The sequence below is a fragment of the Anomaloglossus baeobatrachus genome, chromosome 12 (assembly GCF_048569485.1).
Source record: "Anomaloglossus baeobatrachus isolate aAnoBae1 chromosome 12, aAnoBae1.hap1, whole genome shotgun sequence".
Taxonomy (NCBI): domain Eukaryota; kingdom Metazoa; phylum Chordata; class Amphibia; order Anura; family Aromobatidae; genus Anomaloglossus; species Anomaloglossus baeobatrachus.
The window spans coordinates 40851615-40872682 of NC_134364.1; the positions used below are offsets into that span (position 1 = coordinate 40851615).

At 46.2% G+C, this 21068-nt stretch overlaps 1 protein-coding gene across 1 annotated transcript in view; it reads left to right on the top strand.

Annotated features, from left to right (window-relative positions):
* PSEN1 (presenilin 1) overlaps nucleotides 1-21068 on the top strand; it is a 126189-nt gene that overhangs the window by 65593 nt on the left and 39528 nt on the right. The window contains exon 5 of the mRNA XM_075330797.1: nucleotides 1848-1989. Within this exon, the coding sequence (XP_075186912.1) occupies nucleotides 1848-1989 (142 nt within the window). The remainder of the gene's footprint in view (nucleotides 1-1847; nucleotides 1990-21068) is intronic.

Below are 21068 nucleotides of genomic sequence, written 5' to 3' on the forward strand. Positions count from 1 at the left end.
TGCGGTCTGAAACGCGTAAGAATTCCACTTATATTTTAACGAGAGTTTAAAGAGTTTGTGGAGCAAAACTGATAAAGTGGGGGTGCGTCTTACAATCCGGATATGGCTTACCAGAGCGGCGGTGGTGGAGCGGGTTCACAGAAGACGGGTTCGGAGGAGGGGGTGTCACTGCAGTGGAGCCGCTCAGGAGGGTCACAGGACGGAGGGTCAGCGATGCAGCGGGCGCAGTTGATCTGATAGCGGGCTGCGGATTCCATTGAATTGCCCATGGTTGACACAATGGACTTCAAGAAAATGGCCGAGGAGGCGGCGCATGTGCAGATTGGCATGATGGACTTGAAGAAAATGGCCATGGAATCCTATCTGTGCATGTGCCGCCTCCACGGCTATTTTCTTGAAGTCAATCTCTGCAATTCCATGGAGCCTTCAATTACCTAGCAGATAAAGTGCTTGCCGTCGCGACACCCCCAAGCCTGCAGTATCTCCGCCCTCCATCCACTGACCCTCCTGAGCCGCAACACCCTCTCCTCCTGAGCCGCAACACCCTCTCCTCCTGAGCCGCAACACCCTCTCCTCCTGAGCCGCAACACCCTCTCCTCCTGAGCCGCAACACCCTCTCCTCCTGAGCCGCAACACCCTCTCCTCCTGAGCCGCAACACCCTCTCCTCCTGAGCCTGCAGCATCGCCGACCCTGCCCCTGTAACCTAGCTGAGCCGCTCCACCACCGCCACTGTCCCCCTAGTAAGCTATTATAAGACGCACTAGAAGTAAAAGATGGATCCTCATTTTAACATTAAAAATGTTTTTTTTTTCCCCCTATTTTCCTCCTCTAAATTTCGAGTGCGACTTATAATCTGCTGTCTTATAAAATAAACACTATGGTAAATAGTTTGGGACGTAAAATCCTTAATGACAGATTACTTTTTAAGAGGTTTTTGCATCTTTAGTTTATTCCTGCTGCTCCACTGTGTATTTGGTGTTGTGGTGTTTTTGGGGGTTTTTTTGCCTTTTTTTTTTAAATCCTAAATTTGGTTCCAGAGACATGGATCTTTTGTTAGTACTAATTTTTATGGTCCTTTATAAGGGGCGTGGCTCACAGGATAATTATGCAAAGCAGCCTAAGGACACACCCCTGAGTATCCTGTGAGCACCGCCCTCTTTTGTAAAGACTATAAAAATTAACCCTAAATTTAAAAAAAAAAACAAACAAAAAAACCCATAACTCTAAAACCTTTTGGCGGAATTAAAAAAATAAATTAAAGGGAGACGCTTAAAGAAAATGAGATCTGAAAGTGCTCAGACCAAGTGGTCCAAACAAAAAAAATCGTAGACCTTTCTGATTTGGATCTGCGTTTCAGATTTGCAATCTAAGTCTATGGGTCCATGGACTGATAGAATGGAGATCCCATTTTTTTACATAAACTTCTCTATAAGACTTAACAGTCCTCATTAATTAGTTTGGGTTACCTTGCAGCCTTCTTTCCGTACCTTCTTAAGACTTTTGCACAGTATTACTTTAAAAAAAATTTATAGTCTAATCTTTTAACAATTCATATAGATATGGAACATAGCATGTGTATATAAATATATAATATATATATATATAATATGTGTACATATATATATATATGTGATACATTCCGTTAAATACCAGCAGATGTATACAATACGACACCATTACATAAGACGTGACCCTTCAAACATACCAGTGTTGTGTAATAATAGGCAGTGCTGTGATTGCTACGATGTTATGCGGTGGTTTCAAATGTGAACATTTCTAGAATTCTAGGTGTGGTGGGTGATTGCATATTAATATGTCATATTCAGAATTTTTAATTTTCTTCTAGAATCTACACTCCATTTACAGAAGAAACAGAAACAGTCGGACAAAGAGCCCTAAACTCCATCCTCAATACTGCAATTATGATCAGCGTCATTATTGTGATGACCATCCTGCTCGTGGTCCTCTACAAGTACAGGTGCTATAAGGTGATGGCTCGTCATTTATTCTAGACCAGGGTTGGGCAATTGATTTCCCAGAGGTCACATGAGAGACAATTACTGTTTTGGAGGGCCGAACCAATAGGCTGAAATTAATATTAATGTTGTAATTACAATTATAAGTATTATTTTATATTATTAGCATACTTTAATTCTGCTCAATTTTAAGCAATGACATCCCCCTATACACTAAATCTTCACACAGCCCCATATATAAAGAATGAGCCCCACACATAGCCGCCTAAATACAGTATGAGCCCCACACAGCCTCCTATATACAGTATGATTCGCCACATGGCCCCCTTAACCCCTTAACGACCGCGGGCCGTAAAATTACGTCCTAAATGACATAATCTTACTGCCCGCGGTCCTCCGGCGGCAGCATGCCGCGATCGGCACACATCTCAGTTGATTTTCACAGCTGAGATGTGTGCCTGCTAGGCACGAGCAGAATCGTTATCTGCTCGTGCCGATTAACCCCTTATATGGCGCTGTCAATACATGACAGCGCCATTATAAGCGCAATCGCGGTAAAGTTTTTACTTACCGCCGAAACCGGAAGTCACGTGACGCGATCACGTGACTCCCGATAGTTGTCATGGTAGTACAGGGTCATGTGATGACTCCTGTACTACACATGAATTGGTTTCACTTTCGCTGTGCCCGGGGCACAGCAAAAGAGAAAGACAGCGTATCTGCTGTTTACAGCCTTCCAGCTGTGATCAGCAGATACTGCAGAGCGATCGGAATGCTGATCGCAATAGCCCCCTAGGGGGACTAGTAAAATAAAAAAAAAAAGTAAAAAAATAAGTTTTAAAAAATTAAAAAAAAACAAAAAAACCTAAAAGTTCAAATCACCCCCCATTCGCCCCATTGAAAATTAAAGGGTTAAAAAAATAAAAAATATACACACATTTGGTATCGCCGCGTTCAGAAACGCCCGATCTATCAAAATATAAAATCAATTAATCTGATCAGTAAACGGCGTAGCGGCAAAAAAATTCCAAACGCCAAAACGACGTTTTTTTGTCGCCACAACTTTTGCGCAAAATGCAATAAGAGGCGATCAAAACGTAGCATCTGCGCAAAAATGGTACCGTTAAAAACGTCAGCTCGAGACGCAAAAAATAAGCCGTCATTGAGCCTAAGATCCCGAAAAATGAGAACGCTACGGGTCACGGAATATGGCGTAAAACGTGCGCCACTTTTTTCGGACAAACTTCCGATTTTTTTTTAACCCCTTATATAAAAGTAAACCTATACATGTTTGGTGTCTACGAACTCGCACTGACCTGAGGCATCACACCCACACATCAGTTTTACCATATAGTGAACACAGTGAATAAAATATCTCAAAAACCATAGTGCTATCGCACTTTTTTTGCAATTTTTCAGCATTTGGAATTTTTTTGCCATTTTCTAGTACACAATATGGTAAAACTGATGGTTTCATTTAAAAGTACAGCTCGTTCCGCAAAAAATGAGCCCTCACATGACCATATTGACTGAAAAATAAAAAAGTTACGTCTCTCAGAAAAAGAATGGCGAAAAAAAAAAACGGAAAGCGAAAAATCGGCCGGTCGTGAAAGGGTTAATACTGTGTGAGCCCTCACATAGCCTACTAAATACAGTATGAGCCACCACCTAGCCTCCTTTATACAGTATGAGCCCCCACATAGCCTATATACAGCGTGAGCCCCCACATGGCCTCCTATATACACTATATACAGCGTGAGCCCCCACATGGCCTCCTATATACACTATATACAGCGTGAGCCCCCACATAGCCTCCTATATACAGTATGAATCCTACATAGCCCCTTAATATTGTGTGAGCCCCCATATAGCCTCCTTTATACAATATGAGCCCCCACATAGCCTCCTACTGTATATACAATGTGAGCCCCCGCATAGCCTCCTATATGCAGCATGAGCCCCCACATAGCCTCCTATATACAGTATGAATCCTACATAGCCCCTTAATACTGTGTGAGCCCCCATATAGCCTCCTTTATACAATATGAGCCCCCACATAGCCACCTACTGTATATACAATGTGAGCCCCCGCATAGCCTTTTATATGCAGCGTCAGCCCCCGCATAGCCTCCTATATGCAGCATTAGCCCCCCACAATACCTATTTTAATACAGTGTGAGACCAACATAACCCCTTATATAAATGCAAAAATCCCATACACATATAGGGAAAAAAACGTTCCCCTCGTTCCCGTTCCCCCATTGCTCTCCTGTGCACTGCGTTTCGGTACAGCAGACGTGCTGATGTGATGTCACTTCATCTTCTGTCTCTCATGCTGATTGGTGGAGGAGGGAGCCACCGGCTCCTGCTTTTCCTCGGCTACATGAACGTTCAGTCATGTTGTACCTATTCATTTGCTAGGTATAGCAACACCGGACATGGGTCACTCTCAAATGGGAAACATTTCAAATAGGAAACATGAGGTTCTTAGAACAGCTTGATCAAGATGTGTGTTCCCATCTGCCAGCAACAAGGGGAGCGTTTGTAGATTACTCGATCAATAGGGGATAACTTATGCACTTGGTACAACCCCTTTAAAATGAACCTGTCCGTCAGCTCATGCTGCCCAAAACACGAGTAACATGAATAGGAGCCAACATTGTAGCCAGGGCATGAAGAGCCATCTTTGGACTACAAGCAGAGACCAAATTAGCCCTGTGCCACGTTTCCCCGATGCTTTGCAGGTAGTGACATCGCTCTTGTTATGAAAGAAACCTGAAGCGGCGCAGGGAACGTTGCAGAGCAAAATATACATGGCTGCAGTCGTACCGGGCTCTGATCCATGCTGCCTGTGGTTCGGGCGACCTGAATCGGGTGACCGATTTTCTTTAACGTTGTTGGACTCTTGTTGAAATCCATGAGTATCCATTTTTCACTAGACGCCTGCAGCCCTCCACCGATCAAGAGGAGTCATTATTACAGACCAGCACCCACTAAATTTAGATTTTTCCTATCAACACTTCAAAAAAAAAAGTATTGAAAATTTATTTTTTTTCAATAACTGCTTAGTATTTTCAGGTCACAGCAAGCATAATGGTATACAACCGCATATAAATTATCTCAAAACCTTTCAGCATTTTCATCAAAAATTTTGAGTCATGCCTTAGCCCCTTGGGCTTCACTACATTTTAATAGACTTGTTATGTAAAAATGCTGTAAAACCGCTTTACAGAGAGGGGTGGGAAACTTTTTTTTGTTGGGTAAAAAATACAGTACATAACAAAAGTAACCACAGAGATATGAGCCTACAGGGAAAATGCAGCCGAACATTGTATTACGTGTTCAGCCTTGGCCAGCCGTGTGGGGTGGCGAGTGTAGAGCTGGTTGGAGCAGTTGTCAGGGGTCATCAAGCTGTCTGTCAACTCCGAGAAATGTGAAAAAGATGAAAACTGGTAATTAAGGAGCTCATGGATGACCTCGGACATATTTTATGAGTTTATACATATTTTTTTCCTCTTTTGTGATGAGGTGTGAGCAAGCAGATCATCGAGGTTGTGAAATTGCTTTGCTGGTCTAATCCAATATCCCATACGTGCATCCAAAACTTTAGCTAAATGTTGTCGGGAAACCCAAAGGGGCACAAGGTCCGTAGAGATGCCCCCTGGAAAATCGGAGGATCGGACATGTTAGATGTCATCATACCCAATCCCTTGCTTCCCCAGGAGATAAACCAACGTCCGGCACCCGAGACATCTGCTTATCTCTTGGTAAAAAAAAACAAATTCAGTAGGTGGATTTAAGCACATGTTTTTGGGACGTGGGAAGGGGATAACAGTCAATCTATAATGATGGGTACACTGGGGTAGATATTGGTCGGAAAAGATTCTAAATTGGATGTCCAGTGTGTGATCCGGCTAAACTTAAGACCACGTCTCAAAAGTTTCCCAATCTAGAGATGAGCGAGTACCTAACTATTCATACTCGCTATACTCCTAACGAGTACTGTCTAATACTCGCGTATTCATTCCGAATAGCGCGTACAATGCAAGTCAGGGGGGAAAAACTCGCAATGTAATGAGTAACCCAAATGCCGTACTATTTGTGCGAGTAGCGAATAATGCGGAATTTGAGTTACTCGTTACATTGCGAGTAATCCCCATTCACTTACATTGCACACACTATTCGGAACGAATACGCGAGTATTTGACAGTACTCGTTAGGAGTATAGAGAGTACGAATATTTAGGACTAGAGTTGAGCGAGTAGCTATCTAGTGTTGAGTGAATACTAAATATTCAGGTTCGGGTTATTCGTACTAAGTAGTATTATGGTATTCATCACAAATACTCTAATGCAAATCAATGGGGACCCTGAGCATTTTTCTGGGAAATCTTCAAGAAATAGGCTCAGGTTTTCCATCGTCTTGCATTAGGTTCGTTATTTGTGCCGAATACTGGAATAGTACTAGGTATTCGGTACGAATAACCCGAACCCAAATATTTTAGTATTCGCTCGTCACTAGTCCGATCGGAATACTATAATGAATGATCCAGATTGTATGTGATACATGTCAGTAGTCAAAACCTTACAATCCTATCTCTTTCTAGAATAAAAATAAATCTGATGGATTTTTTGATTTTTGTGGATCAATGGGGGAAAAAAAAAATCTCATTTTTGAATGGTTGCCATCTTTGGTCAGATGGCTGAATGCAGAAAGACTGGATATGTAAATCATGAGTGCATTGCAAAAATCCTTAGCATCCCTATAAATGGGTTTTCCATGATAAAGTGTTTTGGTTTTTTTTGTTTTTTTTTTAAGTAGTTACCTAAGGCAATCCTATAATTTATAATCAGAAAATAACCCATTGGTTAATTCAGGTGTTAAAATAAAAAAAAAATAAATTGCATCAAATGTATTTTTTTGCACATATATAATGTATTAAAAATAGAAATCTTGCAATTTTCACACTAGTTACTGGGGCCTTTTTACAGTCACCATCTGAAGAATGTACACAAATACATAAGGTTGGGGTATGACCATCATAAATAGAGATGAGTGAACCCAAACTGTAAAGTTTAGGGTTTGTACCAAGCACGGACTTTAAAAAAAAAAATAAAAAAATCCATGTGAGTGTTTGGGTGCTGGAAGTTTCCTAGCCACTCGATTGAGCATTGGTGTGCTTTGGTACGCTCGGTGCTCGGCCAGGTACGAGCCACTCTGAATGGCTTTCATTGGGGGTAAAAACAGCGTGATCAGATGTAGTGTGTCCAAAAAATAATAAATAGCCTTGCCCTCCCTTACCCGGAAATGCTCTGTTTATGGCTGGCTGTATGTGGGTGGAGAACTGAAATTGCCCATTCATTCACTTCCAATAGGATTCGGCCTCTGGGGTCAAGTCTGAGTCGCGAACTCAACTTTATCTAAGTCCGACTGAAGCCAAACCCAAACTTCCATTGGTCTGTTCATCTCGAATTATGACAAGCTTTTGTATTGAAGTGTCTAATGAGCATGTGCAAATATGCTTTGTGAAGGGATGGACAGTGGGGGGCAGCTGTGACATTACCTACTGTGATTGGTGGATCCTGTGTCATTAGCTGTGTATAGAGGAGCTACCTGTTATTATTGTAACCCTGCCTCTGCTGATAAGGCTCCTGCTGAAAACTCTTCTAGAATGTATATGAAGTAGAAGCTTAAAAAAACCTCAGTTTGTAGTGGAACATGTCAAAATCCCCCCATCCCCCCCAACCCCACCCACTCTTTGATATGTCAGCTGAATCCTTAGTGGGCCAATGACTACTCCATTAGCCTCTCTCCTCGCAGCCCCTTACACATTCACACATTCACAAGTATATAGCCTGTTTGCCCAGATTCATGAATACTGAGGCCTACTGGGCTTGATGGGAAAGTCTGGTTATTACTAAAGCTTGGCCATACACCTGAGATGCCGGTCAGTCGATTGGCTCTGCCATTTTATTCTACAGGGAGGAAGGAATAAGCATCTGACTCCTGGCAGTGGATTGTTTTCACTGAAAACAAAAGGGTCGGGCGCTAAAATTCCAACTGCCCGATTCTTCATCCCACCCAATCTGTCCGGTGGCCCTGATACACATCAGATGGTTGGCCCGTCTTGCCAAAATTTGGATCTTCTGACTGATCTAGTACAGTCATGGCCAAAAGTTTTGAGAATGACACCAAAATTATATTTTGACATGATCTGTTTCCCTCTGGTTTTTAATTGTGTTTGTCTGATGTTTACATCACATACAGAAATATAATTGCAATCATATTATGAGTACCAAAAGGTTATATTGACAGTTAGAATGAGTTAATGCAGCAAGTCAATATTTGCAGTGTTGACCCTTCTTCTTCAGGACCTCTGCAATTCTCCCGGGCATGCTCTCAATCAACTTCTGGACCAAATCCTGACTGATAGCTGTCCATTCTTGCATAAGCAATGCTTGCATTTTGCCAGAATTTGTTGGTTTTTGTTTGTCCACCCGTCTCTTGATGATTGCCCACAAGTTCTCAATGGGATTAAGATCTGGGGAGTTTCCAGGTCATGGACCCAAAATCTCTGTTTTGTTCCATGAGCCATTTAGTGATCACCTTTGCTTTATGGCAAGGTGCTCCATCATGCTGGAAAAGGCATTGTTGGGCGCCAAACTGCTCTTGGACAGTTGGGAGAAGTTGCTCTTGGAGGACATTCTGGTACCATTCTTTATTCATGGCTGTGTTTTTAGGCAAGACTGTGAGTGAGCCGATTCCCTTGGCTGAGAAGCAACCCCACACATGAATCGTTTCAGGATGCTTAACAGTTGGCATGAGACAAGACTGGTGGTAGCGCTCACCTCTTCTTCTCCTAATAAGCTGTTTTCCAGATGTCCCAAACAATCGAAAAGGGGATTCATCTGAGAAAATGACTTTACCCCAGTCCTCAGCAGTCCACTCCCTGTACCTTTTGCAGAATATCAGTCGGTCCCTGATGTTTTTTCTGGAGAGAAGTGGCTTCTTTGCTGCCCTCCTTGAAACCAGGCCTTGCTCAAGCAGTCTCCGCCTCACAGTGCGTGCAGAAGCACTCACACCAGCCTGCTGCCATTGCTGAGCTAGCTCGGCACTGCTGGTAGTCCGATACCGCAGCTGAAACAGTTTTAAGATACGGTCCTGGTGTTTGCTGGTCTTTCTTGGGCGCCCTGGAGCCTTTTTGGCAACAATGGAAGCTCTCTCCTTGAAGTTCTTGATGATGCGATAGATTGTTGACTGAGGTGCAATCTTTGTAGCTGCGATACTCTTCCCTCTTAGGCCATTTTTGTGCAGAGCAATGATGGCTGCACGTGTTTCTTTAGAGATAACCATGGTTAACTGAAAAGAAACAATGATACCAAGCACCAGCCTCCTTTTAAAGTGTCCAGTGGTGTCATTCTTACTTAATCATGACTGATCGCCAGCCCTGTCCTCATAAACACCCACACCTGTGTTAATGGAACAATCACTAAAACAATGTTAGCTGCTCCTTTTAAGGCAGGAATGCAATGATGTTGAAATGTGTTTTGGGGGTTGAAATTCATTTTCTTAGCCAATATTGACTTTGCAAGTAATTGCTGTTAAGCTGATCACTCTTTATGACATTCTGGAGTATATGCAAATTGCCATTAGAAAAACTTAAGCAGTAGACTTTGTAAAAATTAATATTTGTAGCATTCTCAAAACTTTTGGCCATGACTGTACATATAGCAGTAATGACACCAGATCTGATGCTTGACCTCCTTATGGAAATTAAGTAAAATTCACATTGTTTTTCAGACCAGTTTGATCATGCAAGGAAGAAAAGTCTCAAAAAAATTCTCAACTTTCATGATCTGATCTTAGCAGAAAATGTTGATTAACAGACTGCAATACAGCATAGTCCTGTGTGTGACCCCGGCATTACTGCATTTTCTCATGTCTTATATATGTGTATGTTTTGTATCTTTGCAATCTTTGAATAATTTAATTTTTGACATGAGATAAACCTGACAGTGGTCACAGTACAAAAATGCCAAGCATCCTCTCTGTTAGATCTTGGACACTTATTTCTTCAGGTATCGAGCATAAGATGTTGATGAATTGTTCCAAATACTTAATTTAACAATCACGACAAATATGTTCTTTGCAATGTGACATTACTAAATGTCACCCAAGAAGTCACTTGTGCGGATGATTGATAGACATGCTATGTTGTAGAAGAAAGAAACCATTGTCTCCTAGATTTTCTGCCCAATAAGGCTGCTTTAGCATCAGCGGTTTTCTGCCGGTTGTTAAAAAAAAAAAAAAAATGCAAACCACATCGGACCGGATCCTTTACAAATGCGTTGTCATTTCAATGCATTTGCAATGGAATCGCGGCAAGGTGCGGTTCAACGCGTTTGCGTGCGGCATACACAGGATCCGTTGTTTTGCGGTATTTACCGTGTTTCAAAAATGCTACTTGTGTTTTTGTCCTCGGGCAAAATAGTGCATGTCAATGGATCCGTTAGATTGCGGCGGTACCTGCAATGTAATTCAATGGATGCCGGATCCTGCATTCCCGGAAGTCGCCGGGTCCTGCTATATGGGACCCTTTTTCTGTACTGAGCATGCCCAGAAAGCAGCCAGGCATGGTCAGTGCCGAAATTCTTTCTTTTTCTTTCTTTTTCTTTTCTTTTTCTTTTCTTTTTCTTTTTCTTTTTCTTTTTCTTTTTCTTTTCTTTTTCTTTTCTTTTTCTTTTCTTTTTCTTTTCTTTTTCTTTTCTTTTTCTTTTCTTTTTCTTTTCTTTTTCTTTTCTTTTTCTTTTCTTTTTCTTTTCTTTTTCTTTTCTTTTTCTTTTCTTTTTCTTTTCTTTTTCTTTTTTTCTTTCTTTTTCTTTTTTTCTTTCTTTTTCTTTCTTTTTCTTTTTTTTCTTTCTTTTTCTTTTTTTCTTTCTTTCCAATTGCAGTTGCATGCGTTCAACATTCAATCCACAGGTCCAGTCACATGCGGTTTGCGTTTTTTTGGCGATTGGCAAAAAAACGCTGATGTGAAAGCAGCCTTAAATTGAGCATTTAGACACCAACCATAGAAAATGCCATAGGATCCAGAAATCGTGTCGTACAAAACTGTAAAGCTATGTGCACACGTTGCAGAAATTTCTACACCAAATCTGCATCTTCCAGTGGCAAAAACACCTGGTTTTGTCATGTTATTTTTTTTAGTGTTTTTTTTTCATTGCTTTCAGTGGTGAGAAAGCAGTATGTTGCAGTTTTTTTGCAACCAAATCTGGAAGGAGAAAACCGTGAACATGTGCTCTGCACTTCAAGATTTTCATTGACTTTGCTGGTATCAGGATTTCTTTATCGTTCCTTTGGGAGACCCAGACCTTGGGTGTTTAGCTTCTGCCTCTGGAGGACACACAAAGTACTACACTTAAAAGTGTAGCTCCTCCCTCTGAGCTTAAACACCCCCTGGTGAGCCAGTCCCAGCCAGTTTATCGCTTTGTGTTCAGGAGGCATACATCCACACACGCATTCTCATATGATTTTTTGCTTTTTGGAAAGAGATTGAAGAAATGCGGGTCCACGTCTGGACTCCCGGCATGTCCCTTCTCACCCCACTGTGTCGGCGGTGTTGTAAGGTTGATTTCCAAGGCTGGAGCCTTACATGCCGTGCTCCTTCACCATCCCTCCTGGGCTCTGGATTGAAGTGGGAGCCAGCGCGGTCTTCATGCCTGGCAGGAGACCGGTCTCCGTCCACAGCCCCTTCAGGACTCTGCTTTACCGGAGCACTCATCCCCAGGGACCTGGCCCTGCGTCTCAGCAGCTAAGTACATGAGACGTTCATATGTTGGGGGTCTCTCTCCTTTATTGTATGGGGAGAGTGTGTTTGCTGTACCTGTTTTTGGCATTTCCGGCGGGTTCTCTGGCTTTCGCCCGAGAACCGCGCCGATGGTGCCTGCGCGTCGGCCTCGCTGCTCAAATTTAGGCCCCGGCTTAGCCGGAGGCCTAGTTTCTGTAACCTGCCCTCGCATGTCACTCATGCAGAGGGACAGGCACGGCTCCTCCCGGCGGCCGTCCTGCACAGGGGAGGGACACTCCCCACTGCTGGTGAGTGACTCCTCCCCTGCAGGTCTCTATGGCCCTCCAGATCCCGCCTTCCTACAGGGATGCCCCCTGTCCCGCCCCCTCTCTTTGCTCCGGCGGCCATTGTCTTGGACAGCGTTCACTCTGCGCTGGGCCATCCTGCACTCTGCATCCCTGCTGAGGTGCTGTGCATTGGGGGTCCGGGCTTCGGGATCTGGAGGACACACAACACCGCTTCCAGCGGTCTGGTAAGCCACAGCCGGTCTCTGGCTGTGGACCTCTGTATATACTCCCTGGGGTTCATTCTCTTGTAGAAGTTGTCCCCACTCCAGCAGCATGTCTCACACGAGGAGCAAGGCTCCAAAGCTTTATACTGTATGCGCTGCATGTAAGCTCCTGCTGCCTGAACCGAGCACCTATCCACATTGTGATGTCTGCTATAACTTGGAGGTCCCACAGCCTGGAGTCTCACCCCCAGTGGTCTCTCAGGCTGCTTCTGCACCTGTGGCTGAACCCCCGGCCTGGGTAGAGTCCTTCTCTAGGTCTATCTCCCAGTCATTGGCTGAGTCCATGGGACTTCTGTCCAGGACTTTGATGAATATGCATCAGCCCCCTTCACAGGGTGCCTCTAATGCTCTTGCTAAGGGTCCTTTAGGATCCCTATCATCTGACCTCCGTCCACCGGAGCTCACAGAGGATTCATCATCAGGGCACAGACCCCGTCGTCCTAAGAGGCGCCGCAGGGTTTCCCCTCCCTCCTCATCCCGCGGTTCTGATTCAAGAGCTGACTCGCAAGATGAGGAGGATGCCTTTACAGGGGGCTCGGAGGCTAACTCCATGTGCCCCATTGATCTTTCCGAGGGTGACTCAGAACTTAGTGACTTTGATTGCTTCCATTAATTCTGTACTGGATCTCAATCCGCCAGTATCAGAGGAGCAACCCTCTCTGGCAGAAAAGCACCAGTTTACCTCGCCTAAGAGTAAAGAGTGTGTTCTTTAACCACTCCAGTTTTCAGACCGCTGTGACCAAACCCAGGGCCTGTCCTGACAAACGCTTCCCAAAGCGTGGTTCTGATGACCGTTTTCCCTTTCCACCTGAGGTGGTCAAGGAGTGGGCTCACTCCCCAAAGGTAGACCCTCCGGTGTCTAGGCTCTCAGCCTGGACCGTTGTCGGTGGCTGATGGCACTTCCCTTAGGGATGTCACTGACCATCAGATTGACCTTCTGGCCAAATCCGTGTATGAAGCGGCAGGGGCCGCGTTTTCCCCAACTTTTGCAGCAGTGTGGGCTCTCAAAGCCATCTCTGCTTCTTTAGAGGAGATGTGTTCCCTCACCAGGGAATCTATGCCCGAGATGGTTGCCTTAACTTCTCAGGCTTCAGCTTTTTCATCTTATGCCATGTCTGCAATGCTAGAGGCTTCTCACCGCACTGCGGTGGCTTCGGCTAATTCCCTCGTTATTCGCAGGATCTTGTGGCTTCGAGAGTGGAAGGCAGATGCTTCTTCCAAGAAGTACCTTGCTGGGCTCCCCTTTGCTGGTTCTCGGCTGTTCGGTGAACAGCTGGATGAAATTATTAAAGAAGCTACTGGCGGGAAGAGTACTTCCATGCCACAAACCAAGACCAGGAAACCTGCCCAGGGTAGGAATCAGTCGAGGTTTCGCTCCTTTCGTTCCTCCAACTGGTCGTCCTCTAAGCCCTCTGCCTCGTCCGCTAACTCAGCTAAGGACCAGAAATCCAACTAGCGCCCAAAAGCGCGTCCACAAAAGACCGCAGGAGGTCCTGCCACTAAGGCAGCCTCCTCCTGACTCTCTGCCCGCTCCAGCAACGTCCTTAGTCGGTGGCAGGCTCTCCCACTTTGGCGACGCTTGGTTTCAACAAGTCTCCGATCAGTGGGTGAGGGAGATCATATCTCACGGCTACAGGATAGAATTCTCTTCCAGCCCGCCAAACAGATTTTTTCTCTCAACTCCCCCATGCTCCAAGGCCGCCGCCTTCTCACAGGCCGTGGCAGCCTTGCAGGCCAACGGAGTAATTGTACCAGTTCCCGCCCGGGACCGGTTCAGAGGTTTTTACTCAAACCTCTTCCTAGTTCCCAAAAAGGACGGTACCTTCCGGCCCATCCTGGATCTCAAGCTTCTCAACAAGCATCTTCGGGTGCGGCACTTTCGCATGGAGTCTCTGCGATCAGTCATTGCCTCAATGACCCAAGGGGATTTCCTAGCGTCCATCTACATCAGAGATGCCTATCTACATGTGCCCATTGCAGTTTCACACCAGCGTTGGCTACGCTTTGCAATAGGAGAAGATCATTTCCAATTCGTGGCTCTCCCCTTCGGGTTAGCCACGGCCCCTCGGGTATTCACCAAGGTCATGGCAGCAGTGATTGCGGTTCTGCACCTCCAGGGGTTGGCAGTGCTTCCTTACCTGGATGACCTTCTAGTCAAGGCTCCATCCAGCGCAGACTGTCAGCGGAGTGTCTCGCGCATTCTCGCCACTCTAGCCCAATTCGGGTGGCTTGTCAATCTTCCCAAATCCACTCTGACTCCGGCCCAGAGTCTCACACACCTAGGGATGCAGTTCGAGACTTTGCCGGCACTTGTGAAGTTGCCCTTAAACAAACAGCTGTCACTCCAGTTGGCGGTGCGCTCTCTCCTGAGGCCCCGCCATTATACCCTCAGGCGTCTGATGCAGGTGCTGGGTAAAATGGTGGCGTCCATGAAGGCTGTTCCCTTTGCCCAGTTCCATCTGCGCCCCCTGCAGCTGGACATTCTCCGCTGTTGGGACAAGCGGCCTTCCTCCTTACACAAGTTAGTGGCTCTGTCGCCACGGACCAAGAGCTCTCTTCAGTGGTGGCTTCGGCCCCTCTCCCTGTCCCAAGGGCACTCCTTTCTGGCCCCGTCTTAGGTGATTCTCACCACGGATGCCAGTCTATGAGCGGTATGTCTCCACCACAGAGCACAGGGCACTTGGACTCCGTCCGAGTCAGCCCTTTCAATCAAAGTGCTGGAAACCAGAGCTGTGCTTCTAGCTCTCCTAGCATTTCACCACCTGCTTGCGGGCAGGCACATTCGAGTCCAGTCAGACAACGCGACAGCGGTTGCCTACATCAATCATCGAGGTGGGACACGCAGCCGCCTGGCAATGATGGAGGTACAACGCATCCTTCAATGGGCGGAGGACTCCAGGTCCACCATATCCGCAGTCCACATCCCAGGCGTGGACAACTGGGAGGCAGATTTCCTCAGCCGTCAAAGCGTGGACGGTGGCGAGTGGTCCCTGCACCCGGCAGTATTTCAGTCGATCTGCCGTAAATGGGGCACTCCGGACGTGGACCTAATGGCATCCCGTCACAACAACAAAGTTCCTGTTTACGTGGCTCGCTCCCACGATCCTCAGGCCTTCGCCGCGGACGCTCTGGTTCTGGACTGGTCCCAGTTTCGTCTGTCCTACGTGTTTCCCCCTCTAGCTCTCTTGCCCAGAGTCCTGCGCAAGATCAGAATGGAGGGTCGTCGAGTCATCCTCATTGCACCGGACTGGCCCAGGCGAGCTTGGTATCCGGACCTGCTCCATCTGTCCGTAGAGATGCCGTGGCATCTCCCGGACCGTCCAGACCTACTCTCGCAAGGTCCGTTTTTCCGCCCGAATTCTGCGGCCCTCAAATTGACGGCGTGGCTCTTGAGTCCTGGATTTTGATGGCTTCTGGTATTCCCCCTGAAGTCATCTCCACTATGACTAGGGCTCGCAAGTCTTCCTCCGCTAAGATCTATCACAGGACTTGGAAAATTTTCCTGTCCTGGTGTCGGTCTACTGGCCATCCTCCTTGGCCATTCTCCTTGCCGACTCTTCTGTCTTTTCTACAGTCTGGTCTGCAGCTAGGACTGTCCCTCAACTCCCTCAAGGGACAAGTTTCGGCTCTGTCAGTTCTGTTCCAGCGGCGTCTCGCTCGGCTGGCTCAGGTCCGCACCTTCATGCAGGGCGCGTCTCACATCATTCCGCCTTACCGGCGGCCCTTGGACCCCTGGGACCTTAACTTGGTGCTCACGGTCTTACAGAAACCCCCCTTTGAGCCTCTTAGGGAGGTTTCTTTGTATCGTCTTTCACAGAAAGTGGCCTTTCTGGTTGCCATAACCTCTCTCAGGAGAGTCTCTGATTTGGCTGCGCTCTCCTCGGAGTCTCCTTTTTTAGTCTTTCATCAAGACAAGGTGGTTCTCTGTCCGACTCCGGACTTTCTTCCTAAGGTGGTCTCTCCCTTCCACCTTAACCAAGACATTACTTTACCTTCCTTCTGTCCGGCCCCTGTTCATCGCTTTGAAAAAGCTCTACATACTCTAGATCTGGTGCGTGCTCTCCGGATCTATGTGTCTCGCACCGCTGCGCTTAGGCGGTGCACCTCTCTTTTTGTGCTAACCACAGGTCGGCGCAAGGGCCTTCCTGCTTCTAAGCCGACCTTAGCCCGTTGGATTAGGTCGACCATTTCGGACGCCTACCAGAGTACACAGGCGCCTCCCCCGCCGGGGATCAAAGCACAATCGACCAGAGCTGTCGGTGCCTCTTGGGCTTTTAGGCACCAGGCTACGGCTCAACAAGTCTGTCAGGCTGCCACTTGGGCTAGCCTGCATACCTTCTCAAAGCACTACCAAGTGCATGCTCATGCTTCGGCAGATGCGAGCTTGGGCAGACGCATCCTTCAGGCGGCGGTCGCCCATTTGTGAAGTTAGGTTTGCCTACTTCTTAGTTTTTCTGTTTATTTCCCACCCAGAGACTGCTTTGGAACGTCCCAAGGTCTGGGTCTCCCAAAGGAACGATAAAGAAAAAGAGAATTTTGTTTACTTACCGTAAATTCTTTTTCTTATAGTTCCGTCTTGGGAGACCCAGCACCCTCCCTGTTGCCTGTTGGCAATTTCCTTGTTCCGCGTGTTTTCACCGGCTGTTGTCGTGGACAGAGTTTCCGGTTGTTCCGGCTCTTGCTCTGTTCTACTTGTGGGTGGCTATTCTCCTTCAGCTTTTGCACTAAACTGGCTGGGACTGGCTCACCAGGGGATGTATAAGCTCGGAGGGAGGAGCTACACTTTTAAGTGTAGTACTTTGTGTGTCCTCCGGAGGCAGAAGCTAAACACCCAAGGTCTGGGTCTCCCAAGACGGATCTATAAGAAAAAGAATTTACGGTAAGTAAACAAAATTCTTTGTCCTTGCAGATTTGTGACAACGCCACTAAAAAAAAAAACCTAAAAAAGCGATAAAAATGCACTGTGTGCACACAGCCTAAAAGTAGCAAGGATAAGAAAAATATCTATCTGATTATTGCTTTTAAAACTGAAGAATAGCGACTTTGAAGAGGATGAGTATTATGTGCTGGCTCACACTGTATATAGGAGGTTATTTGGGGGCTCACACTGTATATAGGAGGCTATGGGGGGCTCCCACTGTATATATGAGGCCATGTGTGGGGCTTACTGTATATAGGAGGGTATGTGGGGGCTTACACAGTATATAGGAGGGTATGTGGGGGCTCACAGTGTATATAGGAAGCTATGTGCTGGCTCACACTGTATATAGGAGGCTATGTGTGGGTCTTACACTCTATATAGGAGGGTATGTGGGGGCTCACACTGTATTAAGTGGGAGCTCACTGTTTTAAGGGGGCTATATGGGGTTCATACTGTATATAGGAGGCTATATGGGTTCATACTACTGTATATATAGGAGGCTATGTGGGGCTCACACTGTATATAGCAGGCTAGGAGGGGTTCATACTGTATATAGGAGGCTATGTGGGGTTCACACTGTATATAGGAGGCTATATGGGGCTTAGACTGTAGTAAGTGAACTATACTGTATTAAAGGGACTCTGTCAACAGGTTTTTGCCACCTAATCTGCGAGCAGCATGATGGACAAGAGACTGATTCCAGTGATGTCACTTACTAGGCTGTGTAGTGTAGCTTTTATAAAATCATTGTTTAATTAACAGAAGATTATTATTAAAGGACTACTTAGCCTGTTACCAAGTAGTCCAGCAGATGCACGAGTGTTCCACATAAAAAGATAGATTTTTCCAATCTTCAATCCAATGAAACTTGCCAATGCAAGTCTCTGTGGAAAAAATCTCTTTGAAATGAGACGCTAGAAGCCATTATCCAAATTTTATTTTTCACTTATCTGAACAAAAGAAACTAATAATGAAGCTTTGATGAAACCTTGAACTTTTTTTTTTTTTTTTTTTGCATGTAAGAAAAATCTTTGATGTCTGAAGTAAGCCTTTAAGGCTGCTTTACACGCTGCGACATCGCTAAAGTGATCTCGTTGGGGTCACGGAATTTATGACGCACATCCGACCGCTTTAGCGATGTCGTTGCGTGTGACACCTATTAGCAATTTTGTATCGTTGCAAAACCGTTTAAAAACGCTAATCGGTGACATGCCCCCCTCTTCCGAAATATCGTTGCTGCTGCAGTAACGATGTTGTTCGTAGTTCCTGTGGCAGTCACATCACTCCGTGTGACACCGCAGGAACGACGCATATCTCCTTACCTGCGTCCCGGCAGCAATGAGGAAGGAAGGAGGTGGGCGGGATGTTCGTCCGGCTCATCTCTGCCTCTCCGCTTTGATTGGGCGGCCTCTTAGTGACGTCGCTGTGACGCTGAACGAACCGCCCCCTTAGAAAGGAAGCGGGTCGCTGGTCACAGCGACGTCGCAGAGCAGGTATGTGCGTGTGACGCTGCCATAGCGATAATGTTCGCTACGGCAGCGATAACCACATATCGGCCGTACGATGGGGGCGGGTGCTATCACGCTCGACATTGCTAGCGATGTCGCAGCGTATAAAGCAGCCTTTAGAAATACATGTTTTGTTAGGTTTGTTTTTTGTTTTTTTTTGTGCCATTGCCCAGATCACCTAATTTTTTATTTAATTTGTTTTTTTTAACTCCTTCACGACATCCTCTGTACATGTACGATGCAAATCGGAAGTGGGTGTTTGGAGCAGGCTCATGGGACGAGCCTGCCTCATACTCAGCAGGTAATGGCTGTGTATTAGGCCTCGTGCAGTTGAGTATTTGGTGAGGTTTTTACCTCCGTATTTGTAAGACAAAACTAGGAGAGGAACACTCAGAGGAAATGTATTAGGCGACGTGCACACGTTGAGTATTTGGTGAGGGGTTTTTTACCTCAGAATTTGTAGCCAAGTCGAGGAATGGAACAATCAGAGGAAAAGTAATAGAAACACGGGCCCCACTTCTGTACTTATCACCCACTCCTGGTTTTGGCTACAAATTCTGAGGTAAAAAAAAGTCACCCAATACTCAATGTCGGCACAGGTCCTTACAACTAGGACCTGTCTCTAACAATCGCAGGTGGAGCAGTACTTCACCCGCTATTGTTAACCTGTTCAATCCTGCTTCAACAGTGGTAATTAACACTTGCCAACATGAGGCCTCCTCATGCTAAGCTCCCATAAACGCACCCATGATATGATTGAAGGTCGCCAATGGGTTGCTATGACATCAGGGGGTCTGCTGAAGACCTCCGTGCTTATCATGACAGCCTGTACCCTGGCTTCAAAGGATACCGTGATTTTCACTATTTGCCGCAATGCTATGGCATTACTACCGTATTTTTCGGACTACAAGACTCACTTTTTTCCCCCCAAATGTTGGGGGAAAGTGGGGGGTGCGTCTTATAGTCTGAATGTAGGGCTGCGGGGAATGAGGGTGCTGCGGTGGAGTGGGTTATTGGCAGCATGAGCAGGCTGTAGCAGCCTGCCGTGACCACGTGGACCCGCTCATTTAATATACACGCCCATCATCTCTCAGCTCTGAAGCCAGCGCTGACAGATGGGCGGGGAATGCGCGCATATTATACAGCCGGCCGCATGATCACCCCTGGCAACTACAGCCTGGAGTGATCATGTGCGGCTGTATTCACTGCCCCCCGCGCATCATCATCAGCGCGGGGTGCAGTGAATCAGTATAACTCACCAGCCACGATACCTGCAGCATCGCTCCTCCTCCGTCTGTGTCAGCAGCAGCGCTGGAGTGTGGAGCCAGCCACGATCCCTGCAGCAACGCGATGTCCTCCTGTCTGTGCAGGAGGCGGCTGGGTGGAGACTAGCGGTGAGCACAGCGATGACGTCATCTCTGTGCGCACGTGTCCACACGCAGCCGCCGCCTGCACAGACAGGAGGAGATTGCAATGCTGCAGGGATCGTGGCTGGCTCCACACTCCAGCGCTGCTGCTGACACAGACGGAGGAGGAGCGATGCTGCAGAGGGAGTGAGGTAAGGGGAGTATGAACATTTTATTTATTTTTTTTTTTTTTTATGTGCCACAGGATGCCGGCCTTATACCAGGATGGGGGTGTATAGCAGGATGAGGGCGTATAGCAGGATGGGGGTATATTATGAGCAGGATGGGGGTATATTATGAGCAGGATAAGAGTATATGAGCACGATGGGGGTATATAGCAGGATGGAGGTATATAGCAGGATGGGGCCATATGCCAGGATGGGTTATATAGCAGGATGGGGCCATATGCCAGGGTGGGGTATATAGCAGGATGTGGCCATATGTCAGTATATAGCAGGATGCGGCCATATGCCAGGATGACTGTATATTGCAGGATTTGGGCTATGCCAGGATGAGGGACATATACTGTATATACAAGGCAGGAGGATCATTACCAGGCTGGGGTACCTTAGTAGAGAATTTGGGGACATTACCCCCATAACAGTGTGTCAGCAGCAGATCCTCGCCCCATAACAGTGTGTCATGGCCACATTTTTTGCTTAAAATTTTATTTTCCTATTTTCCTCCTCTAAAACCAGGGTGCGTCTTATAGTCCGAAAAATACAGTATATACAGCACACGTGATCTGATGATCGAAGCTTCAAGTCCCCTTAGGGTACTATTAAAAACAGTCAAAAGTCAACAAATAAAAAAAAAATGTTCAAATCACTTTTTGCCCCAATAAGTTTGTTTATTTATTGTAATTATTTTGAAGTCTGACCTCTGCCAATAATAAAAA